The sequence below is a fragment of the Stylophora pistillata genome, chromosome 9 (assembly GCF_964205215.1).
Source record: "Stylophora pistillata chromosome 9, jaStyPist1.2, whole genome shotgun sequence".
Taxonomy (NCBI): Eukaryota; Metazoa; Cnidaria; class Anthozoa; order Scleractinia; family Pocilloporidae; genus Stylophora; species Stylophora pistillata.
The window spans coordinates 29,436,102-29,458,991 of record NC_142527.1 but is presented as its reverse complement, the minus strand read 5'-3'; the positions used below and the strand labels follow the sequence as shown (position 1 = coordinate 29,458,991).

General features: G+C 38.8%; 2 protein-coding genes across 3 annotated transcripts; both read left to right on the top strand.

Annotated features, from left to right (window-relative positions):
• Window positions 1–133: 133 nt before the first annotated feature.
• LOC111339248 (uncharacterized) lies at window positions 134–3,286 on the top strand. Its single transcript, XM_022945865.2, has 3 exons — window positions 134–875; window positions 1,613–2,029; window positions 2,570–3,286. The coding sequence occupies exons 1-3, from the start codon at window positions 695–697 to the stop codon at window positions 3,085–3,087; spliced, it is 1,116 nt and encodes a 371-aa protein (XP_022801600.2). The 5' UTR covers window positions 134–694; the 3' UTR covers window positions 3,088–3,286.
• Window positions 3,287–4,425: 1,139 nt separating this feature from the next.
• Window positions 4,426–22,703, top strand: LOC111338553 (rho GTPase-activating protein 26). Of its 2 annotated transcripts, XM_088732226.1 has the most exons (27): window positions 4,426–4,702; window positions 6,760–6,855; window positions 7,079–7,140; window positions 7,564–7,635; window positions 8,542–8,643; window positions 9,923–10,033; window positions 10,398–10,440; window positions 10,873–10,934; window positions 11,663–11,725; window positions 12,108–12,180; window positions 12,564–12,661; window positions 13,034–13,074; window positions 13,768–13,824; window positions 14,010–14,088; window positions 14,569–14,608; window positions 14,749–14,811; window positions 15,568–15,733; window positions 15,921–15,979; window positions 16,685–16,790; window positions 17,145–17,304; window positions 17,579–17,888; window positions 18,319–18,429; window positions 18,610–18,649; window positions 19,364–19,423; window positions 20,142–20,306; window positions 20,409–20,488; window positions 21,082–22,703. In XM_088732226.1, exons 1-27 carry the CDS (start codon window positions 4,549–4,551, stop codon window positions 21,171–21,173), a joined length of 2,565 nt encoding a protein of 854 aa, XP_088588352.1. In that variant the 5' UTR covers window positions 4,426–4,548; the 3' UTR covers window positions 21,174–22,703. The 2 variants fall into 2 exon arrangements, with proteins under 2 accessions (XP_088588352.1, XP_088588353.1); XM_088732227.1 differs by lacking the exon at window positions 19,364–19,423.
• Window positions 22,704–22,890: the final 187 nt, after the last annotated feature.

The following is a 22,890-nucleotide window of genomic DNA, read 5'->3' as shown; positions in this document are numbered from 1 at the left end:
TTTCTTCTGCGTAGATTTGTTTAACATCTCGTGTTGGACGCGGCCGTTTTGGAATTTATTAAGGTTCATTTTGTATTTGTGGAGTAATTCGTGCCACCTGAGCCACGACTCTTGAAGGTAGCGACTTGGAAGTTCAACGCTTCCCGGTTAGCTCATTGGATAAAGCGCTGGACTATTGAGCGGGAGGTCGAGGGTTCGAGCCCCGGCCGGACCAACACAGGGTCTTAAAATCATTGAAGAGAATATGCTACCTTTCTATAACATCAAGAAATGGTTAGATATTCTAGTCTTCTCGGATAGGGACGAATAAATGGAAGTCCCGTCTCCTGCAGGGTTAGGGGTAGGAGACGTTACTTTCCCACGCACGAGATTACTGTGTGATGGATGTCCTCCCCTGGGGGGAGATAGGTGGGTTAGGACAGCAGTCCACATCAGCTATCACAGCTGCCAATTAATCAACCTGCTTAAACAAATAAATGAATGTAATGTAACGCTTGAGAGGAAATATTACTGGGTAGGGGAGGGGATATTCTTACTAATAGGAATGCCTCTATCTCTCCTCTCTCCCCCCCCCTCCTCCCCTGTACTGAACTAAAACGCTTCTAGAGACTTGTATGAAACAAATCTTATTACGCGCGTTAATCAACTATGACGAAAATTAACCAGGGCTTCGACCAGACGACAACAACCAAGTATGATTACTGCTGTGGCAGCGCGTTCCGGAAACGCTTCAAAGGGGGTGTTAGTAAAAAAGTTGATTGGATTAATCGTCGTTATAGTTGTTTGTGTGGCAGTTGTTGTTATTGTTTTAAAAGTCTTCAAAACGTTTGATGACTCCTCCAGCGACTCAAAAAAGGAGAAAACACATGTTGGAGGTACGTTACATAATTCAAATTTTATTTTGAAGCTCCGGTACTTAATAATTTTAGGTCCTCAGGTCTTCATTTTTAAAATTTATCTCTGAAAGATGTACTTGTTCTGAAGACAGTCATCCCAGGAAATAAAACTTTTTTTTATTTCGTTTGTTTCTTGTTAAGAAACTGATATGCAACAAGTTCGCTGCTTTTGTGTCATGTTTTACGTCACAACTGCGGTGCGCGCGTACTAACTTGCATACAGTCGCCAAATAAATTAAAAGTAGTTGTGAACTAGGCTCTATGCATATGATCCAAATATCATTCTAACACTGAAAAAGATCCATGTGATTTTTGCTAAACACCGATTAAAAGTCGATAGATGCATCTCAATCTATTGCATTTTTGTGTTCGTGATCTTGTGAATGTTCGTAATTGGTGTGGTTTCTGTAATTTTGTTGTGATCTGAAACTTAAAAGTTGCGGCCTTCAGGGCGTGTTGTCCAGAAAGTTTGCACATTCCCTGAAACTCGAATCTGAAATCGAGTATGGTTTTTTTAGCTGACGAAATTCCTTTACCATTTGTCTCTTACGAGGGGTAGGTCTATATCTACATCAGAAATTTGAAGCATCTTTAAGGATCTGAGAGAAGGGTTTATGCCACATCGGCTCTCGTAGCCTTCCGGGCCATCCAGCAGTCCTTATCCTTACCATTTGCCTCAATTAAGCCATTTTCATGCAGTTTTCCTTTCATTTTAGTTCGTGTATTAACGAACCAGGGTGGCGTAGGTAATTTTGGACCATCCATACTCAAATACGAAGGCATTCTAAAGTACGAGGTCAAAGTCTCCCCTCAACATCCGGGCATTCAACTTTGGACTATTCCTGTTTCCGGTCTCTGGTCCATCGAAGCTAGAGGGGCTTCTGGGGCTGATGGGATATTAGCCGGAAGTTCGGGTAACCGTAAGCGCGGAGGATACGGAGCCATTGTGAAAGGAAAGTTCCAACTACATAAAGGAAGAATCCTAAAGATTTTGGTCGGCAATGAAGGGTCCCGTGACTATCTTGTTCCCCACCGTCCTGGGGGAGGAGGGGGTGGTACCTTTGTCGTGTACGAAGATGGTAAACCGCTGCTTGTAGCTGGTGGTGGGGGTGGCGGTGGAATACCAAAAGCTTGTAAGTACGCATGCGCTTGTTACACGGTGATTTTGTGCCGGATGTCACGAAGCTACGTAAATATGAACAAAAAGTTGTTTACCCAGAGGAATCAAGCTCTGAATAAGTTAACCATCAAAATGCTTGTAGGTGAAAGCTCATTGATAGACTCCAATCGTTCATGTCTGATCTGGTCCGTGAGAAAGTTGTTTCGGCAAAGCTTTTCTTTCCTCAACAAAATCGGAAATTTACTGATGAACATGGTTCAGGAACTAGCCCACAGTACTGGTCAAAAGTCCTTTATCCACCTACTTCAATGCATTAAAAAAGTGCCCAGATTAAACATCTGTTCAAAGTCTTTAACAAGTTTTTGTTTTTGGTGTCCTTCAGGATTAAAGCTTCTCTAAGGTCACTCACAAATTTACTAGATGAAGGAGCCATGTACAGTATTTTTACGTACTAGGTTGTGTGACACCTAGGATATTCCTGTTGATCAATCACATGACAATGTTAAAACTTGGGCAATTTAACTTTATCATTAATCTTGTAATATTCTCATAGCTCGGCAGACAGATGGAGAAGGTGGCAGGTCCAATGATGAGCCATCTTCCGATGTCAGCGGCAGCGAGGGCGATGGCGGAAAACTCTTGGACACTAGCGACGGCAGCGAGACAGTCATCGACAAATCTACTGGCCATCACAAAGTGATCGCGGGTGCAGGGGGAGGCATGTACAGCGCTGGAGTCGGCTTCAAAGAAGGCTGGGGTGGAGAAAGCTTTGTTGGTGGAGGAAATGGCGGAGAGGCAAACATACTGTACGATGAGTTCCCTCATGGCAAGAGGGGTCGAGGAGGTTTTGGTGGGGGAGGGGCTGCCGGTTTGTTGCCCGGTGGTGGGGGAGGGTATTCGGGAGGTGGTGTCAAAGGGTGTTGGTTAAAGTGTGACGGTAAGAATGGTGGCACTGCGGAAGGAGGAAGTTCGTACAACTCCGGGATTTCACCGTCTAATAAGGCAAACAAGAACAAGGGTGCTGGCAGAGTTTATATAAGGCTCATGGCGGAGGAAGTTGAGGAAGATTAATCTGCTAAAAATAGTCATTTCCCCTTTCCTGGATTTGATTTATGATAAATGATCAGACTGCTCATGCAATAAATCCTTTTTTTGGTTTTTGAATTTCCACCAACGACTTGGACGTGTTGTAGCAAGGTGCAATGTCACTAGTTTTTCAACAACACTCTGCATATTCGACGAAAGAGAAATAAATCAATTTATTGCATTACTTTAGCACAACGATTGATTCCACCTACTACCATACCCGCCATATTCTTGTCCTTATTCTTTTATTTAATTAGCTATTTATATTTTTCATCTTCAGACAAACTGCGCATGCTCTCTTGTGGGAGACCGGTCACACATTAGTGCATTGTGAGGTACCCAACTTACTGTGGACCATCTCTTGAACGAGTTGATGCGGATATTTTTTTCAATTATTCAGTCGTAACCTTTCAACGGTTTTTAAGATCATCCGTGTCCCACAGTCCTGAGGCTTGCTTAAAGAGACAGAGTCTATTCAAGTTTTCCTCTCTCTAAATTGCTTCTTCCTCATAGAACCAGCTGTCCGTTGAGACAGGAATTGAGATCCCATAGAAAGCGCCTTGTAATTTACCAACCTTGGATATCGTAACAGCTTTAAAAATTTTTCTTTTCTTCTCGCAGAGACGAGCACCCCGGCTTTCCATTCCTCCTCACCTTTCAGCCCCTCTGAGAAAAACAAAGGATTACAGAACGAGACGCAGCAGGAAGTAAAATGATGCATCTTTCTTGTTCATATTTCCATGATTATTCATTTTTATCGCTGCTGCTAAAACTGAACGCTAATTGAAATTGGAAGATGAATTTCCCCAAGAGAGTGGCGTATTGTTTAATTAAAAACAATCTGTTTTCGGTGATCCAGGCTCCCAGATCAGTTTTCAGTTTAGTAGAGAATTTCGTTGACAGTAACAAAATGCATCCTTTTTGTTTATTATTTCCCCGAATTATTTCTTTTGAAAGTTGCTACTAATGCCGGACGCTAATTGGAACAGGAAGACGAGGTCCTCAAAAGAGAGTATAGCGTATTGTTTGAAATATCCTTTTTCGGTGATCCACGGATTCCGCGCTCAGCCCACGCGGAAATTATAGACAACTTCCTCGTACGGCCAGGTATCCGTATGTGATTTTCGACTTTCCACTTTATTCCTCGTCCTAGAGAAAGCCATGTGATACATTCAGGCCTAAAATTTTGTCTCAGCACTTTTTTTTATAATTATTTTTGGATGACGTACTCCAACAATTTTCTTTATTCCGTGTCCCGTGGGGCGGGGTTCCTTTAGTCTGTCAACGTCACGGATAACTGGTCACATGTCTGCACATGCGTAATCAGATTCAAACCTTGAAGCAGAGGATCTTAGCCGATACTGCGAGTTGTTTATATATATGGAATAAAGGATTCCTTGAAACCGGCACGATAAATCAGGAAAAAGGTTTCATCTGCCTTTAGCAATGGGGCTTAAGCCTCTTGAGTTCGAAGATTGTATATTGGATAGTCCATATTTCCGCGAGAACATTCACGAACATGAACGGGAGCTGGAAAGAACGAACGAGGCCATCAAGGGCCTCATCAAAGAATGCAAGACTTTGCTGAAGGCGATCGAAAGTAAGTGACTGTTTCGTGTACATGTAGAGCTAACAATACACAGCAAGTTAGCTGTTTTCCCTGTTTGGAAGTCGCTAAATATTTTAATCCGTGTTTGAATGTAAAGGAACAGCGTTACGAATGCGAGTGAGTTACCACTTGTTTTTCCAAGCCGTAGGCGACCCTGACTTCCTGCTAAGTGCTTTTGTATGATGTTTCAACCCGTCTGTAGCACTTCTGGTCACTCGATCATCTCTCGAAAGATCTGAAGAAATGAGCTAATCTTCCCCATTAATGAGTTGAATTTACAGGGAATTTTTACAAAAATGTTTGTGCAATGATCACCTCCCTATATCGCAAGACATCAATAAATCAATTGATGACCAAAATATAATCTTTTGAATTTTCATGCGAGCAATTTCCTAGAATTAAATTATTTGTTGAATTGTTGTCGTTGTTTTGGTAGAAATGAAAGTTTTCCGGGAAATCGACAGGTTATAAAACTAGGTCTTTCCGAAAGCTACACACACGATTATTTGAAGCCTCAAATCTGTTTCTGCACGGGGCAAAACGGATATGGGCCCCAGAAATTGGACGTAACTTTAAATATTTGTATGTTAAATGGAGATTAAACCATTCAATATTGAAATTTTGACATGATCTTTAAGTGGGAAATCTCTCACAAAGATCGTAAACGTTCCTCGATATCGGATTGGCTCTGTAAACTTTTCCCGGCTGAAACTGCGAAGAATGTTATTTGACAGGAACCACCTCTTGCCGGTCTTGGAAGTTTGTCACTCTGCTTTAATTCTGTGTACGGTTCCCGTTGTCTTGTTTGAATACTTTTTATATTTATTTTGTCTTTTCTTAAATTAAACAAAAAAATTTCTTTATCTTCCTCCAAAGCTGCCGAATTATACCCTAGGGCAGGATGACTGTGATGTTTATGTACCTGATTTCCAATGTTTGAATAATTAGTTGTGAATAATTTGTGTCATATTTACCAGATTCTTGTCATTTAAGGCTTCTTGATCAGCAAATTACTGAAATGATTCAGTCACTTTTATTTCACAGACACATTTGACAATTTTACTGGTTAATCAATAACATTTTCTGATGTATCCAGTATTGTATTTTTTCCCTTGACGTAAGGCTATTTTAATATTTTTCATACTAAGTAAGATTTTCTTGAAATTTCCTTGTGTACCTCTAAACCACCTTTTTTGTGCATCTTAAACTGGGCATAAGTTAAATCAGATCAAAACAAACAGATGAGCAGACTCTTTTGCTGAGGAAGTAAAATAGTTTTGCTTCATTGTTTTTTTTTTTTTTTTTTTTTTTTTTTTCGCTCAGCGGAATGCTTTGACGGGAGTCTTTCAGTTGGGAATGGACTTCACTTTAGATTGTTTGAAGGCATTGTCAAATATGGAAAGTTTTGACCTTTCATTCAGCTAGCTTATTCAAAGTATTGGTCAAACTGTTAGATTTTTTTGCCTTTGGATAGTTTTATGGACCTGCAATGTGTATTCTCCACATTATTTAAAAAATGCAATCGTTCTTCTTGTCTCTTTTTTTCTTTTTTCTTTGAGGTCGTTCAGAGGTCCAATATCATTGGCAGTCATTCTATAAGCTTACTGCTTATTTAATAGAAATTTCTCATAGAGGAAATATTCCATGCTGCAACAGTGACACTTGATCTTAAGAGCTTTTCTTGCCATTTTTTTAACAGTTGACAGAAATTAAGGACATCATGCCGGACAAGAAGATTTGAATCAGTGCCTTAAATCGTGTAAAAGGCTAAAAGATATTTCTGAGATCTTCTGAGACAATAATTTTACACTTACAAGTCACAGTTGTTAGGAAACAAAAAGTACTCTCTTCTGCCAAACTGACAAAGACAACCCTAAACATAGGTTCTAGAGAATGTACAAAATGCAAATAGTCACAATCTGTTTCCACTGACACATTTTAGAAGTGAAAGGGCTAATTCATATCCAATGGCTCTGCAGGTTGCTGTACGCTCCAGACAAGGAAATATAGCCTTGTTATTTACAAACATTGATTTATCTGTCATTTAGATTTATCCAAAGCACAACGCAGCTTTGCACAAGTGCTGAGTGAGTTCAGGTTTGAGTGCATTGGCGAAGTTGAGACTGATGATGAGATGATAATAGGTGAGTTATGTGCGATAACACCAGTCAGTCACTCATTTCTAATCAGTTAAACACAAGTTGCAGTTTAGACAATAGTTATTGTAATTTCTCTTACTTTGACACCAGTTTCCTGACAAATTTAGTTGTCCCTTTTTTAAAAAAATTGTTCCCAAAAATATTATCATGCATTTGTTGTAAATTTGTTTCAGTTCTGTTTTTTAACTAATTGTTTTTCCCGTTATAGCTGAATCGCTGAAAGAATTTGCTACAATAATTGACAGTGTTGAGGATGAACGAGAGAGAATGGTAAAGTTGTTTTCTTCTTTTGCGGGAATCAATGATGATAATGAGTTGTAATAATAAAGATTGTCATCAAGGAGTTCACACCACAAAAAGTGGTTTTTATTGAGTCCATGTCAGAGCTGTGGTCTAGCAGCACCTGATGGCCCCTGGTGGCCCCTGGTGCCTTCCTTTCGCCCTTGGACAACTCAGAAATCTTAGTTTTTTCATAAAAGCATATGCTGGGCACCCTGGATTTCACAGTTTCAGAGCACTGGGCTCCCTACAATTTTTGTCAGAGCACAGCATTGCTTGTTTAAATCTTTTTTTTTCTCTCATTCTGCCAACCTTGGTAGGCCTTCTTCCTGAGTTAAGATTCAAGATTTTGCATTTTCTAGGAAGAACCTTTTTTTGATTTATTGCTATATTGTTATCACTTTTTATTTCTAGTTAAACCATGCAAATTCACAGCTGATAGTGCCACTGGAGAATTTCAGAAAAGAGCAGATTGGAGGAGCAAAGGTAGATTGTTTGTAATTTGTTTCTTGTTTCATGTTATTATTTGAAGTGAAGCATGAGGTAGGACTAACTAAAGAACCACTGTTATTGTGGAACTCTGCTTTACAACCTCCCCATCAAAATGGCTTGTTTCTGTTAAATTTACAAGAGGTAGTTCCTGCAACTTGATAAGGAAAAGAAATTTTGAGCAGACTCTTAAGTTTGAGTTTTAGGATATCAGACTGACAATATGTTAACCCCTTACACCTTGACATTAGTATTCATATTCTCCATACTGTTCTCTATACATTTCCTTTGGTACTCACAAGGAGAATTTTTTTAACAATCACAGGTTGTTAGGTTGGTCATTATTTCCTTTATTCTCATGATCTTAATGAATGATTCTCCTGGTTAGCTCAATGGATAGAGCGCTGGACTGTTGTGCGGGAGGTCGAGGGTTCAAGCCCCGGCCGGACCAACACCCAGTCTTAAAATAATTGAGAAGAATATGCTACCTTTCCATACCATCAAGAAATGGTTAGATATTCTAGTCTTCTCGGATAGGGACGAATAAATGGAGGTCTGTCTCCTGCAGGGTTAGGGGCAGGAGACGTTACTTTCCCACGCATGAGATTACTGTGTGATGGATGTCCTCCCCTGGGGTGGGATGGGTGGTTAACAGGAACCCCGTTGATACCAGTGTTTACTACACTGAAGGGGCTATCTTGTATAAATATAGATGTCTGTTTGTCTGTCTGTCTATTATTGTAAGGAGAAATTAGATGCTGGTCACTTCTAGCGCTGAAAGGGTTGTGCCCATTTGTTATATAGTGTTTCCTCCTTCTCCTTTTTACTTTGATTGAGATTTTTTTTTTTTTTATTTAGTTATTTATTTAATACAATACATCAAAGATGAATCATTTTTTGTAGGAGGAAAAGAAGAAATTTGACAAGCAAACAGAAAAATATTGTTTATGTGTCCAGAACTACTTGAATCTTTCTTCCAAGAAGAAAGAGGCCATTCTGACTGAGGTTTGTAATATGAAAATAATATTACAAGAAATAAATGTTGAGATACTTGAGGGGCTCATGGCAAGTGTGACTCCAAAGACCAGGGCTGGGGGTAGTTCTTTTTTGACTTTAACACTTTCACTCCAAGATCTCATTTTTAATTTAGTTATTTCCCTTTATAGTCTGCTAGATGATTTTCACAATGTTAGTTTGGAAAACTTGGTATTAGATCAACTAATAATCCCTCAGTTGATACCTTAATTTATTCTCATTCTTCTTGTCTACTGGATTTTGTTTTGATATTGTGAGGAAAAATCCTGTTTCGGTCCCCCACTGAAGTTAAATGTTTAAGGAAGACACTTCACTCTGTCAGTGCCTCTCTCCACCCACAAATATAAATGAGTATCAGCAAACTGTAAGAGAAGCCTGAAAATGCAAAGGGGTAACTTGTAATAAACCAGCATCCTATCCAAGAAATTATGCAATGCTCCTAGCTGCTTTATGCTATAAAGACCAGAATAAGTTCCAGCACCTTGGCTCGACTTTGCCATAAAACAGTGGGGTTTAAGTTAGTGAAATTTTTGTTCCAAGTATACTAGATTCTAGACGTAGTTATCTTTATGATATCATTTTATGCATTTCTGCATTTTATGCATTTCTGGACATACCGACTTAAATATTGATAGGTATGTTACTTTTGTCATACATGGCTGATCTCACTCTAAGAACCCTACTCTTGTACTAAAACCTGCTTACTGTAAAACTGCAACTTTTCATTCCTCCTTTTTTATTAGAATTGTTGAACCCTGAAACATTATCTGTAATCTCGCCTCTCATGACAATTTTTCAAGTCTAAGTATTTTTAAAATTTTTCTGCGCACCACTTATTTTACTTTACTAGACACTACTTATAACATTGACATGCCCTGCACCTGGTTTCACTCCCATAACTGCCCTTGCCATCACTCTTAATTTTTATTTGACTGATTTTATTTGCACTGTACTGTACACTATCTAAATTTAATCATAGTTAAATTGTTTAAATTAAATTTTAGTTTTTTTTATCGGATATATATTTTTTCTTTTTTAGATTTCGGGTTGCGCTTTGCATGGGATTTTGTTTCCATTCGCGCAATCCCATTTGGTCCTTTTTTTATTTCTTTTATTTCTGTATATGTATAACTTGTGAGACCAATAAAGTTGATAAACTTATAACTTAAACTTTATTATGGTTCTAATTGTGACTTGTTAACTTGTTTTGTTTAGTTTTCTGTGTTTTTTTTTTTTTTTTTTTGCATAGGCTGATAGTTCTCTTCAGTTAGAGAAGCGTGCATTCCATCAGACTGCACTTGATTATGTTGTCAAACTTCAAGAGGTCAACGAGAAGAAGAAGTTTGAATTTGTTGAAACGGTAAGTATAAACAGAAATGCCAGTGCAGATAGGGTGCATATTTCCCTCTGCTTTGGGACAGGTTTGATTTCTGAATCTGGTTTCAGATGTCAGGGCTCCAAGCTCAACTTTTTCAAAGTTACAAGTAGCTCTGACAAAGGGCTGATGCATGAAACATTAGCTGTAGAAAATATATTGACTCAGTTTATAACACCAAAGTAGCTTCTAAGACCCCCACTGAAACAGCACAACAGTTTCTTTACAATCATACCCCTTTTTTATGAGGCACAAAACTATATATATATATGCATGTCATGCATATTAATCTGACAAACCTCATCACTTCTATTCTGTTTTCTCATGAGGCTGTTGTTATCTTTTCCAGATTCTTTCTTTTATGTATGGGCATCAAACATTTTTTCATAGTGGTAAGGTGTTTGTTGTAAGTTGTGATATTATGCAGTAACACTATTTATTACACAACTCGGGCAGTCAGAGGGCCAATAACTAAAATCAACCAATCAAAATGCTCTATTGCCGGTCAATATTCTCTCAGTATTGGACCGGGCACTGTCCCGAATGGTCCCGAATGATACCACACTTACGTCCCTTTGAACTTCAGTCGTATAATAAATCTCTTATTAACCAAGCTTGCTCGGGACCGTACTGGAAGAATATCGGCCCTCGGTCTTTTTTGTACGGACCGAGCGCAGCGAGGTCCGTACTGTCAAGACCTTGGGCCGATATTCTCCCAGTACGGCCCTCGCACTTGGTTAATAAGATATGTATATTTTGTGGTTCAAATTTTCTCCTTTTGTTTGAATTTTTTTATTATAAACTGATCTAAATTTTATCCCTAGGGCATGAGGTGTTTAATGACCATGTCATTTACATGAAAGATCTTCAGCTGAAACTTCAAAATGTAAGTTAAATCACAACATAGCACTGAATTTTTTTAGTGGCAAACATATTACAGAGCAGATCCTCCCCCCTCCTCCCCCCCTTCATTTATTGGGAGCAATTCCACACAGTATCTGCAGTCAAGAATTTTTTTTTTTTCTACCATTCTTTGTAACATTATTTTATTTCTATATAACATCTTGTGAGGCGTGAGTAGTCCAGTGGTCAGAGTGCTGGATTCTGGGTCGGACAGCCCAGGTTCAAGTCCTGGCTGGGGCACTACGTTGCGGCCTTAAGCAAGTCGCTTCACTCACATTGCTTCGTCTTCTCGGATAAGACGTAAAGCCATAGGTCCCATCTCCTGTAGGGTTTGGGGTGGGATGGGTGGGAAGGTGAGATTGCTACATGAACTGAAGTGGCTGCCGAAGGCACCTGATAAAATGCCGATGTCCGATCTCAACCTTACTACTGAAAAGCCCCTTTAGGGGAGCTCCAATTAACGTTGCACTTGCACTTGCACTTGATCTTACTTCATTGAAATGAAGCCTTCAGGTTGTCAAAACTAGCTCTCTAAAATGAAGTTTACATGTAATTCACAAAATTAAAATTTTAGTCACATTGTCAATTAAAATGCCAGTACAAGTTGTCAACAAGACAATGTTGCTTAATTAGTGTTTCTTTTTTGCTTGAAAATTCATGTAAAATTCATGTTTGTGCCATGGTGTAATATTTTCTTCACATTCTCTTTAGACAAGAGAAAGATTTGACACAGCCAAAGAAGAAGCTGAAAGTCTCATGAGTCGAGTTCAACAGGTGAGGGTTTACCTTTCCAATCTAAAGATGTCATTTGTAATTCTCCTTACTATCAGCTTTACAATTCTTATGATGCGAGTTTGAAGAATTTGGTTTTGGATCAACCAACAATTCCTTAATTGATATTTTCTTTATTCTCATCACTTGTCTGCTTGATATTGAATGGATATTATAAGGAGAAATTCTGTCTTGATCAAGCATGGGAGCTCAGGGGTTAAATTGAGCCTTCCTCTTTGAATGCTGTCATACATTGAGAAGTACATAATTATACATTCAGCTCTTGTGTTAGCTTATTTGGTACCTTTTCCTAACCAGTCATTGTCTTATTTTTTTAATTATTTGTTTTGAAGTTGTTTTGTTTGCTTTCTTTTATTCAATACAGAAAGCTGATAGTGGTGAGCTGCACTATCATGGTGCTCATACAAGGCAAGGATACCTGACAGTGCAGAAGAAAGGTAACTTTGATTGAAATTATGAGGGAACTTTCAGATTAGTGCAGTGTCTGCTATTCTTGTTCAGTTGTTTGAGAGCCTAAGTGGGACGTTTTTCTTCCTTTTTTGATTAAATTTGCTTTGAAATTTTGTTGAGTAGATTCTCTTTAATAGTTTTGGTTTTCTGGAGGTTCTTTTGATACGTTCTGGTCAGGTTATAGTATGTTGATTTTAGAGCAATGATTTGGCAAATAGCAAATTAAATCTTCCCTGCGGCAGTTAAGGCAAGTGTTTTAAGTTACAAATAGCTTGGGGTGTGTGGCTAGAATTTCAATTTTTTCCATGAAAATCATGCTTAATTAACCTCTCGTGTAAATGACATTCTGCTCTACAAATGACCATTTCAGGAGGCCTTGGTACTACTTGGCATAAACATTACTGTATGTACACCAAGGAAAACAAAATCCTCACAATGATTCCCTACACACAGACTCAAGGACGACTGGTAGGTGTCAGCGGGGTTGAGTATTCTCCAGGTCTGAGTTGAAGAATATTCTAAATCTTAGCGTGATAATTTTTGGGCAATAGCCCAGGGGTTAAGGGCAGAAGCTGGAGAAATGTGGGTAGCAGCCAGAGAATTTTGGGGTATTAGCTTAAGAATTCTGGCTGGTAGCCAGAAATTCTCTAATCTTTGATTACTGGTATTAATGATCACCCTGGTTGAAAACTGACATTTGTGATGTGATCTGGCCACTTGAGTTTATTTTGCTCTTCTTCTTTGCTTTGAAGTCAACTAATCGTTGTTTTTATGATTATTTCATATTAAATTTTTTTTGTGGAACTAACAAGTAATTAAGTGAATTTATTTATCTTTCAGACTGCTTCAACAGACACAATTATTGTAACCTCTTGTATCAGGTAGGACAAATGTGCTAATTTATTATCCAACTACACCTAGACGAATACAAATAATGCCATATACGAGTACAAATATCACGCAGTATTTGTACTCGTTTATTGTAGAGTACCAGTTAAACAGGTTTTCTTGCATTGCGCAAGCGAAGAATTGGATTGTAGTTACGAAAAAAGAAACAAATGACGGACAATTTGAATCATATTTCTGACGACGAAGAGTCAGAATGGCTGGCAAATATAAATCCAAGTTCATTAGATGAATCGAACGAACAAAAACAGCTTGACAACCAGAAAATTTCTTCATTTAATGAAGAAAATAGAAACAGCAACTGAACACAACAATGCGCCAATTCCGTTCCGCTTGGCATACTTCTGTAATGCACTCCCCGTAAATAAATATCCGCAAAATTCACCCGCCCTGAAATAATAGTTTGGCATGTTGGATAATAAATAACTTATTAGACGCTTTGTTGTGTAGCATCGCTGAGTATTTTTACTCATTATTTGCATTTTGACTTGCCCTACGGGCTCGTCAAAATACGGCACAACTCGTAAAAATACTCAGCAATACTACACCACAAAATGTCTAATAAGATATATATATGTAATGAGGAATTAGTTTGGATGTAGCACCATTTTTTACCAAATTTCAATAGTAAGAACCATTTTAGTAATGATGTTTGTTTGATGTTATAGAAAAATGACAGAATCTATAGACAGGAGATTTACCTTTGAAATCACTGCTGAAGAAAGGTAACCAATGATGTCAAGACCGCTATGGGTGCACTGCTTACTTCAAAGGCAGCAATTCATGGGTTGTATAGATGTTGTCAGTATTTAGAATTTACAAGAAAGCCATCAAAGTTTCACTAAAACATTTTGCTTTTGTTGATGTTTGTTTGGTTATTCATTCTCGATTGGTTTTTCTTTTGGAACAGAGCACAACCTATCTTGCTGCAAGCACAGAGTGAGGATGATAGAAAATCTTGGTTGGAAGCCATGGATGGGAAAGAACCTGTAAGTTTTTCTTATCAGAAATGTTTCGATTAAAACAAGTAAATATGCAATCATCAAGGCCGAGACATGCTAAATAACATGTGGCTATAACCTTTCGCAGAAACATTTTGTCTGGACAATTACCTCTATATGACATGGAAAATCTTTGTAAAAATCTTTGTTTTCATGACAGAATGTGGCACTTCAATTGGTCACACACAAATTTTGAAGAAATTATCACAGTGACAAAATTTTGTCACAGAGATGAAGATTTTCTCAAAAAAATCACAGATTTTATGTGGGATGAATTGCCTTTATTTAGTGACTTGTTTTGGAAACAGGCAATGTAAAGCGGCTTTTTGTGCACATCAGTTACTGAGACTCACAATTTGGTGTGTCTCAGTCTTTACAATTGCATCAAAATAATAGGTGTTCTGAGACGTGGTTTTAATTTAATCACTTCAATCCCTTTTTTTCATCTGTCTTATTTTCTCTTTTCAGTTGTATGAGGATTTTAATAACCTTCCCAAGCTTAAAGATGGTAAGCTTTTAAATCTTAGCTTAGTCCACAGTGTTTGTAGTGTTTCTTGCCTTTCAATAAATGTTCATTTTTTTAAGCAGTTGTACCATAACTATCCTCGATATCAGAGGTAAAATAGACTTTCTGTTGATATTTTCCAGAGGAAACTCGTGATCTTGAACTGACTTTTATCACCAAGTGTATTTCAGCAGTGGAAAAACGAGGTTTGTTTCAACTGATATATCAGTCCAAGAAAAGTGTATTTGAGGTTCTTCCAAGAGACACTACTGACCCAATTGTTAAGTCTACTTACAGCTACCTTACCCAACATCCCATAGCTCCTCTGATATAATCTCTGAGTGACACTTTCTTGTACTGGGACATGCTGGTAATCAGCTGTGGGCAGCATTACGCATAATGATTTACACACATCCTATGTTTTGAAGCTCTCAAAGAGGGAAATGTGCATGGCATCCCTGTAGCCTTTAAGTGTAGTTTTTAAGCAGTTGACTTTGCATTACTGTTTGTCATCTTTCATTGTGAACAGAGTATGTTGTCATTCATGTACAATACAAATCTAGTTATGTTTCAAATCACCATTTATGTAGATCCAGGATTTAGTGAAGGGGAGTTTGGAAAAGTGGAAAAGTGGACAATCCCAGGAGGGAGTCAGAGGGCATGCTCCAGCCAAGAATCTTGAAAAATGTTATTTCCATTGATATTAAGGGATAATAGTGAAAAAAAAAAACATAAAATTTTCATATGTGTAGACATTGTTCAGTTCAGTGTACAGGGTTTGACTGAGCCATTTGAACCACCCTGGGTCCACCTGTGGTCATGATACACCCCTTGTGATAGCCTTTCAAAATTTCTCCTGTAAGCCGCCAACCCCATAGTGGATGTTCTCTGCCTATGTATCTTCAGTATTGAATAGACTCTTTCCTTGTGGGGGATTACATATTTTACAATGATTATTTTAGGTATAACAGATCAAGGTCTTTACAGAATTGTCGGTGTGGGTTCCAAGGTTCAGAATCTTTTGTTGCAATGTATTGAAAAAAAGAAGGCAAAGACCGTTGACCTTGCAGACCAGGAATGTGAATGGGAAGTGAAAACTATTACCAGTGCTCTTAAACAGTACTTGAGGTAAGTTTATGACAGGGTTTGAGGGTAGTGAACTTAGGCATTTCTGTGATGTTAGTTTCTTTGGTATAAAGTATGTTCTGATTACTGTGATTTAGAAGCTGGAGGCATTTTATGGTATTTTTTCTACAATTGAAGTATTATGATATATAGAAACTATTAGTGCCAATAAACATATTGTTACTCATAGGAACATGCCAGAACCTTTGTTTACATATAGCTACCATGAACAGTTCCTGGAAGCAGTTAGTAAGTACAGAATACTGATTTTAAGACTTATTTGATGAATTACTAATTACATTTTTTTTGTACTTCACAATTGATACTACTTGTGATCAACAACAGTTTTCAGTTGAGTATTTACTACAGTTGAAAATTGACTATGGTTTAGCATGGTCTGTACTCTTATCGTAAACGATATTCGTGCGCCTCGTGAGTCCACAACGCTTTGACCACTGTCATGACGAATGTGTTTGTAGACAAGGGTACAGAACACGCTAAACCACAGTCTATTCACTCTTAACCACAATATCGACGTCAAATAAAACTATTCGTTCAGTTCGTGGCACGTTGCTTAACACGTTGACGCGAGCAGCGTTGTTGGTACTCTTATCGACAACGGCAAACCGGCCAATCAGATTGTGACATTACTACCAATTGTGGTAAAATGTGTGCTTTATTCTGCCCTCCTAATTGGTCTTTAAAAAAAAACCTGCTCCACTCTCTAAACAGTGAGATGCAAAATTAAATCAGAGACAAATTAGTTATTAATGTTTTCACTGTGCTTTAGGTCAGTTTACTATTTTCGCTTCCTATCTCATTTTTTCCCTTATGGTGTTTTAACCTCAGTCTAACTGGTCTTTGTGTTACTTTGATTTTAGCTTAACACTAATCTGTCCGTATGTGCTCTTAGGAAACCTGTTATTTCTAAAAAGTATGATATTTTTTTCGCAGAAAAAGATACATTTGAGAAGCGAGTCGAAGCCTTGAGGTGCCTCGTGGATAATTTACCAGAGGAAAACAGAAAGTTAATCAGAATGATAATGAAGCACTTGACGCAGTAAGAGGCACATTTTTTGTTTAAAATTTATTTCTTTTGAATGTGACGATGATGGAGTGTCAGCTAAGTCTTTATACAATTTTCATCACATCCTTTGTTAATTTGCTTGCATTACTCAATCGGTGACGCTTTCTTAAAGTCATTAAAGATAAGCTCAAAAAGAGACAAGGTTTTTTTAAAAGTTTACACTTAAATAATACTAACGAATTTCCAATTTTGCTTAGCTATACCCTTGTTTGTGATTTTTGTAATTGAGCCCGCCAATTTGAGGTTATTTGAATCGCTTGTTGGTCATTCTCTTACATTCATGAACTGTCTAAAGGAGTACTTCATCCAGTGATTTTTTCGCGGCAGAGTTGCAGCTCATTCCAATAGGAACTTAATGGCGGCAAGTAATCTTGGAGTAGTGTTTGGTCCAACATTGATGAAATCTAGAGAGGAATCCATGGCTGCAATCATGAATTTGAAATACCAGAGTGTTGTTATTGAGCTGCTTATCAAGGAGTTTAACACAGTAAGTAACGGAGAGAGTTTTTTCTTTAATTTTTGAAAAAGTATCGAAATTTGTCAAGTTCTTTTCCAGACTTGGAAAAATGAACGATTGAGTTAAAAAAAGAAAAAGAAAATAAAAATGAAGGAAGTCTGGAATTTTTGCTAAGCTGTATTAGTTGCTATATTTGTGGGTGGGATCTTTGGGAAGAAGATGAATTGACATAAATCGTGTCGATCAGAATGTCATGAAATGAAAAATGTGAACCTTCTTTCATTCTTCTCGGCCTTTCTCGCAGATTTTTGGGCCCGATCCCAGTCCGGATTCAGGGGAAGACTCAACTGATTCGTCTCCAAATGCAGTGGAGAACAACACAGGGAATCCCTTCTTAGATGAAAAGGAGAATGATTCTACGGCAGTCTATGAAAAGCCAAAGCCTCTCCCCAAGAAGAGAAACAGTGATGAGATTAGTGCCAAATCAAATGAAGCCAAACCTGCTACACCCTCCAAGCCCCTACCCCTCCCCACTAAAGGCTACCGTGCCCCACCCCCTCCAAGCAAACCAGCTCCGTATTCGAGGCCGAAAGTCAAAGCCATTGTCGTGGCAGGTGAGTTGCTTTTAAACAATTATAATATTGAATAGGTCACGTATCTTCCTCAGCCGTTCGTTGGGATGTCACAAAACGCTCCGTTGCGTTAAGAACGGCTGTGAGGGAGTCTACGTTATCGATTGCTGTTTTCGGTTTTTAGAGAGTTTTTGTGTACCGAGGCCACGTTTAAAGCAAGGAAAGGAAAAAGGTCGAAATCTCACCAACTTGATCGTACCCGGAAGCGTGGTCAGTAAATAATTCCTTAGATGCCAAAATTATTACACCGGAGAATTTCGCTTTTTGTGGGAACAAATTGAGAAATCCAGAGCGACTGAGTGGGCCCATCTTTCTCGCACGGGTAGCTAGCCATAGAACGAATTTTGTTATCTGTTTTCCGGGATTCGCTTTCCATACAGACAATTAATGTTAGGTTCTTGTTCTATGTCAGATTCCGAGGACGATCCCAGCAGTTTGTCTGATTCGTCAAGTGCAAATTCAACCCCTCAGAGCGAAGGGAAAGGGCCGCTATCGCCCAGGGATTTTTGGAGAGAAAAGACTGGTAAGTTGACAGGGGTGAAAGAAGAAAGGGGCGCGTGGAAAGCATTTACTATACAGGAGCTTTCAAATGAGAATTTTGTTCTTATATTGTCGACATCGGCAACTGCTTACTTCATTAGAACAACTTCTCGGCGTCGAAGCCTTCTTCTCTGTTTAATTCTTTTTTTCTGTTTTCATTCAGCAAATAAACCAGTACCTCCTCCGAAGAAACCTGAAGTAATGTAAGTACAACTCACTATGAGGCGAAGATTCTTTTACCTTGCTTTGTTTGTTTGTTTGTGATTGGAACAGGGGTTCCGTTGCTGCAATACCATGCAAGGGCTTCGTGTTGTTATTTGGCCGAAAAAGTGTAGTCCTTTTGTACCCCGCTTTACTCAATAGGAAAGCTATGTACCAACAAAATGTCAGGGAAACTATTCTCTGTGAAGTTTAATGCGATGGTTTAGCTTCCCATTTAGGTGATGCAGCAATATTCCTTGATACGAAAGCAAATTCTCATGATAATCACCTTGGAGAATTAGTTGTTAGATCTTTGTGAGTCATAGAGAAGTATGGACGAGACCTTCAGACCATGGTGAAAGTTACCGCCACAGGAGATTGAATTTAAGTATTAAGAGTGCACTGAAACTTCTAATACAATCACCAGTTTGATAGTAAAAGATCTCGAGCGCGGATCTAGTGATGGTTAAGACTCAAGAATGTCCCTTGTTATTTTACTTCGATTGATTCCGGCAGGATCGGTGTTTTGATTTCATTTTGCTGTTTGATTTACTTTTATAATTTGCATATATCAACAAAGTTGAAGTGGTAAATTGGCTACCGTAACGAGTACAAAAGCTGACGTTTTGATTACATTTTAATGCTTTAACTGCATGCCGTACGTAGTGTTATATTTTGTGTTTGCTTGAAGCTTTTATTTTGCTTGTTTATTTTAGCGCTGAGTTTAAGAACAGAGTTGAAGGCTTTTCAAGACCTTTTTCTATGATCGATCCCATGTAAGTTTTGTTTATCCCCTTTTCAACTTCCTCCAAATATTTGTTGTCGTCTCCAGCGGAAACAGATTGGTTTGTTTTACTTATCTCTCCGAGATGTTACTGTTATTTTCAACTTTTAACCAGAATTGGCACTTCTGTTCACCACATGTGTCTGTTTCTGACCGTAAGAGTCATGGAATAATTATTTCTTGTGTTACAGCGTTACATTTTTCACGTAGTCTTGAAGAGCTGCCCATTTTGTTACCCCTTGCACCAGTGATGGTGTTTTCGCTGCTGTAATTTGTTTTATTTTGTTCATATGCCGCATGTTTTGTTCTGTTCACATATGTTTACATCGCAGTCAGCCGACGCATATATAGTTCTTACTTCACGAATATATGTCATAAATGTGAGTGCGGTAGGGGAGGGACTCAACGAATTTGTGTGTGTTTGTGTGGGAGGTGGGGATGGGGATGCCTTGTGAGTCCCAAACCCCTACCCATCGAAATATGACTTAAAGGTCAAAAGCTACTCCTTTCATGTATCTTCCTAGAATATTTACAATTATCTGGCCTACGACGAACCAAATGTCAGTCATGATTCGCTTGATTAACCTCTTGGATCTGCTCGGATACCTTTTTAGATACATCAATGTCCATGTGCTCATTCCCCCCCTCCCCCCCACACCCCTTCTTAAGTGAGCTCTGTTTGTTACGCGTGATACTTTTTTCTTCTTCAGGAATGACAAGGAAAAGGAGAAGTTTCCTGGTATTCGCCGTGTTAGCAGCCAAGGGGGAAGCCTTAACAGGGGGATGCAGTCTTGGGGGACGGGGCCTCCCCCTCTCCCTAAGGAACCCCCGCCAAAGGATGAACCGAAGCCAACTCCAGCTACCAAAACACCAAAGTGAGACCGCTAGTCTTTAGTAGAAATGGGAGATCTTTAGTTTCAGAAGATGTGTTTCTTTTAACCATTCGGTTATAACCCTGTGATTTCTTGATATCATAGGAAAGTCAGGACATTGTATCCCTGTGTAGCGGAAAACAGTTCGGAGCTTTCGTTCGATGCTGGTACGCTTATTTTAAATGGTAAGCGAAACCTTACTTATTTGTTTCTCAAATTGGACTTCAGTACATCCCGCATTTTTGGTAATCTTACATACGCGTTTGCTGACTTCGCTCGAGAGCTTGTTTGAGTGTTAAATTGCCATAAAATCCTGAACAAAGACTGGGGGGATTTGCGAGGACTTAAATCACTCTGGGTAGGGTAGGGTCTACACTTGGTGAGGCAAGTAAGTCGTATTAAGACCGCTTCGAGTCAACTTGTGACACGAAAGGTATCTTGAAATGAAACCCCTAGCGTTGACTGTGAAGGGAAAGATCAGACTTTTTAGGCCGTCCAGTTCACAAGGTTAATCGGCGTAAGGTTTTCCCCTTTTCACGATACTTCACGGAACAGTATACCCATTTTGATGTGTCCTACGAGTTCTGATTGTAGTATGAATGCAGTTTATACATGGAACAATGAAGTCAGAGTAGGAGCGGAGATTTACATGTGGGGATACTTGGAAAGGAAAACCATTTTTGAGGGGGTGGAAGGGTGGATGATCATATAGATAGGATTTATAATAAGGTTGTCATGGTAATTTGCTTCATAACGCCTTGCATTTTTTTGTCAACAGTGCGCCCCTCAAAAGAACCTGGCTGGCTTGAGGGAACCCTGAACGGAAGGACAGGTCTTGTTCCAGAAAATTACGTCGAAACTATCACATAACTGGCTTTTTAACATATCAGAGATTTAGGATATTTTAATTGGTAATCAAGGAAAGAGAATTTCTTCCAAAAAAATCGTTTGCGGCATTAAATATAATTATCAATTTCTACTTCAACGCCAACTGAAATGGAAGAGATATTCGTTAGAATGAGATAGCCATGCAGAGTTCAAAGATATCTTGAGTAGCCAGACAGACGGAAGGCGTGGAAAATTTGTCGTCAATTTTTTGACACGGAAGTGGATATGCAGGTGTTTGTAGCGTGAAAAGTCACGTGCACAGCGCGGCCCGATTGGTTACAGAGTACTCCACGTGAACGAAGTAAGATCGGTGAAATCTTCCCTTCTCCCATGGAGAGGCAAACGAGCTCAAAGAATTATGAGGATTGTTGTTGCTGGAATGCTGAAACCGCGATTGGTTAATATTTTAGACAACGGATTATTAAGAAAACGATTTGCGAATCTACTCACTATTTTTTGTCAACCATTTTTTTACGTTGCTGGTCAACTGATTTTTGTTTGAGTCTAGACGAGGTTTTCGACAGCTAGAATGCCGAAACTCCAGCAGTGTGCTCTGCAGGACGCAGGAACATCCCTCCACCTTAACTTTCATCTCGAAAGTTGAGACATAACGCGCACTTGCAACGGCACGCACTGTGTATTGTTTGTCATCATGTCTTTTTTTTTTTCTATAAATTCGAAAAGTCATTTTTAAAATAGAAGTAAATAGATAAGCGTTCGGAAGGGGTGATGCAAGATGTCCGTCATAAGAAGAGAATTGTTAAACTTTGCTTAATTGAGGTTATCTGAGGTGAAATTTTATGCACGTAATTTCAGCCTCTGAACTTAACATGATATTCTTGAATTCTTTACAGTTTCTGTTCTTATTGGACGACGATCTGGCGTGATTTTGAGTCAAAAAAGGGTGACCCTTATATCCGTTACTTGACATTATTCATTCTTGACACGGTTACATCGTGTGCTACCCCTAACCCCTAGTAAGTCCTCTTTTGGAACGCAGTTGCTCTAAGCTTCTTGTAGAGTTGAATGATATGAAACAAGACATAAAGGATTTTAAAGGTCTTGGAAAGTATTTCAATTTACTCTGTTGGTCTGATTGAAATCAAGGTTTTAAATCCTTAGAATTTGTGTTGGTTATTCTGATTATAATGGGGAGCTGGCTTCTTGTGCTAATCAGTGAGGAGTTCCTTGCGTGATACTTGACATCACTTCAGTGAAGTCACGTAATACGTTGAGATTGTGGTTGGTAGTCACTGGTGCCTTGTCGTTGTAGGACTGTTCGAAAATGTCTGAATAATTCAAGCTAGTTTTCTACAAAAATTGGCCAACTCACGGGTTTTACTTGGCTAGCTGTGATTAAAGCAACAAAGAAAACGGCAAGTAAAAGATTAGTAAGCTCGCTAGCCTTGCTAGGCAGTAAACTTGACTTGTACAACAATTAAACATTTCTGATTATATTGCGAATATGTAGGAAAAATGAAAGAAAATATATTACAAATCTCTTTTACTGTATCTTTTGTGTGGTTTATGTCTCGTAACGAAGGTTCAATTTAAATTAAAGGAGACCCAGTCAAATAGGAAGGGGGGGGGGGGGGGAAGGTCTCCTCATCACTCCTTAAGCCTGGAACACAAGAAGGGTTTGCTATCAGGTTATGCTCCATAAGCATGCCGCCAAGGCAAGGCCCTGTTTTTACGGACG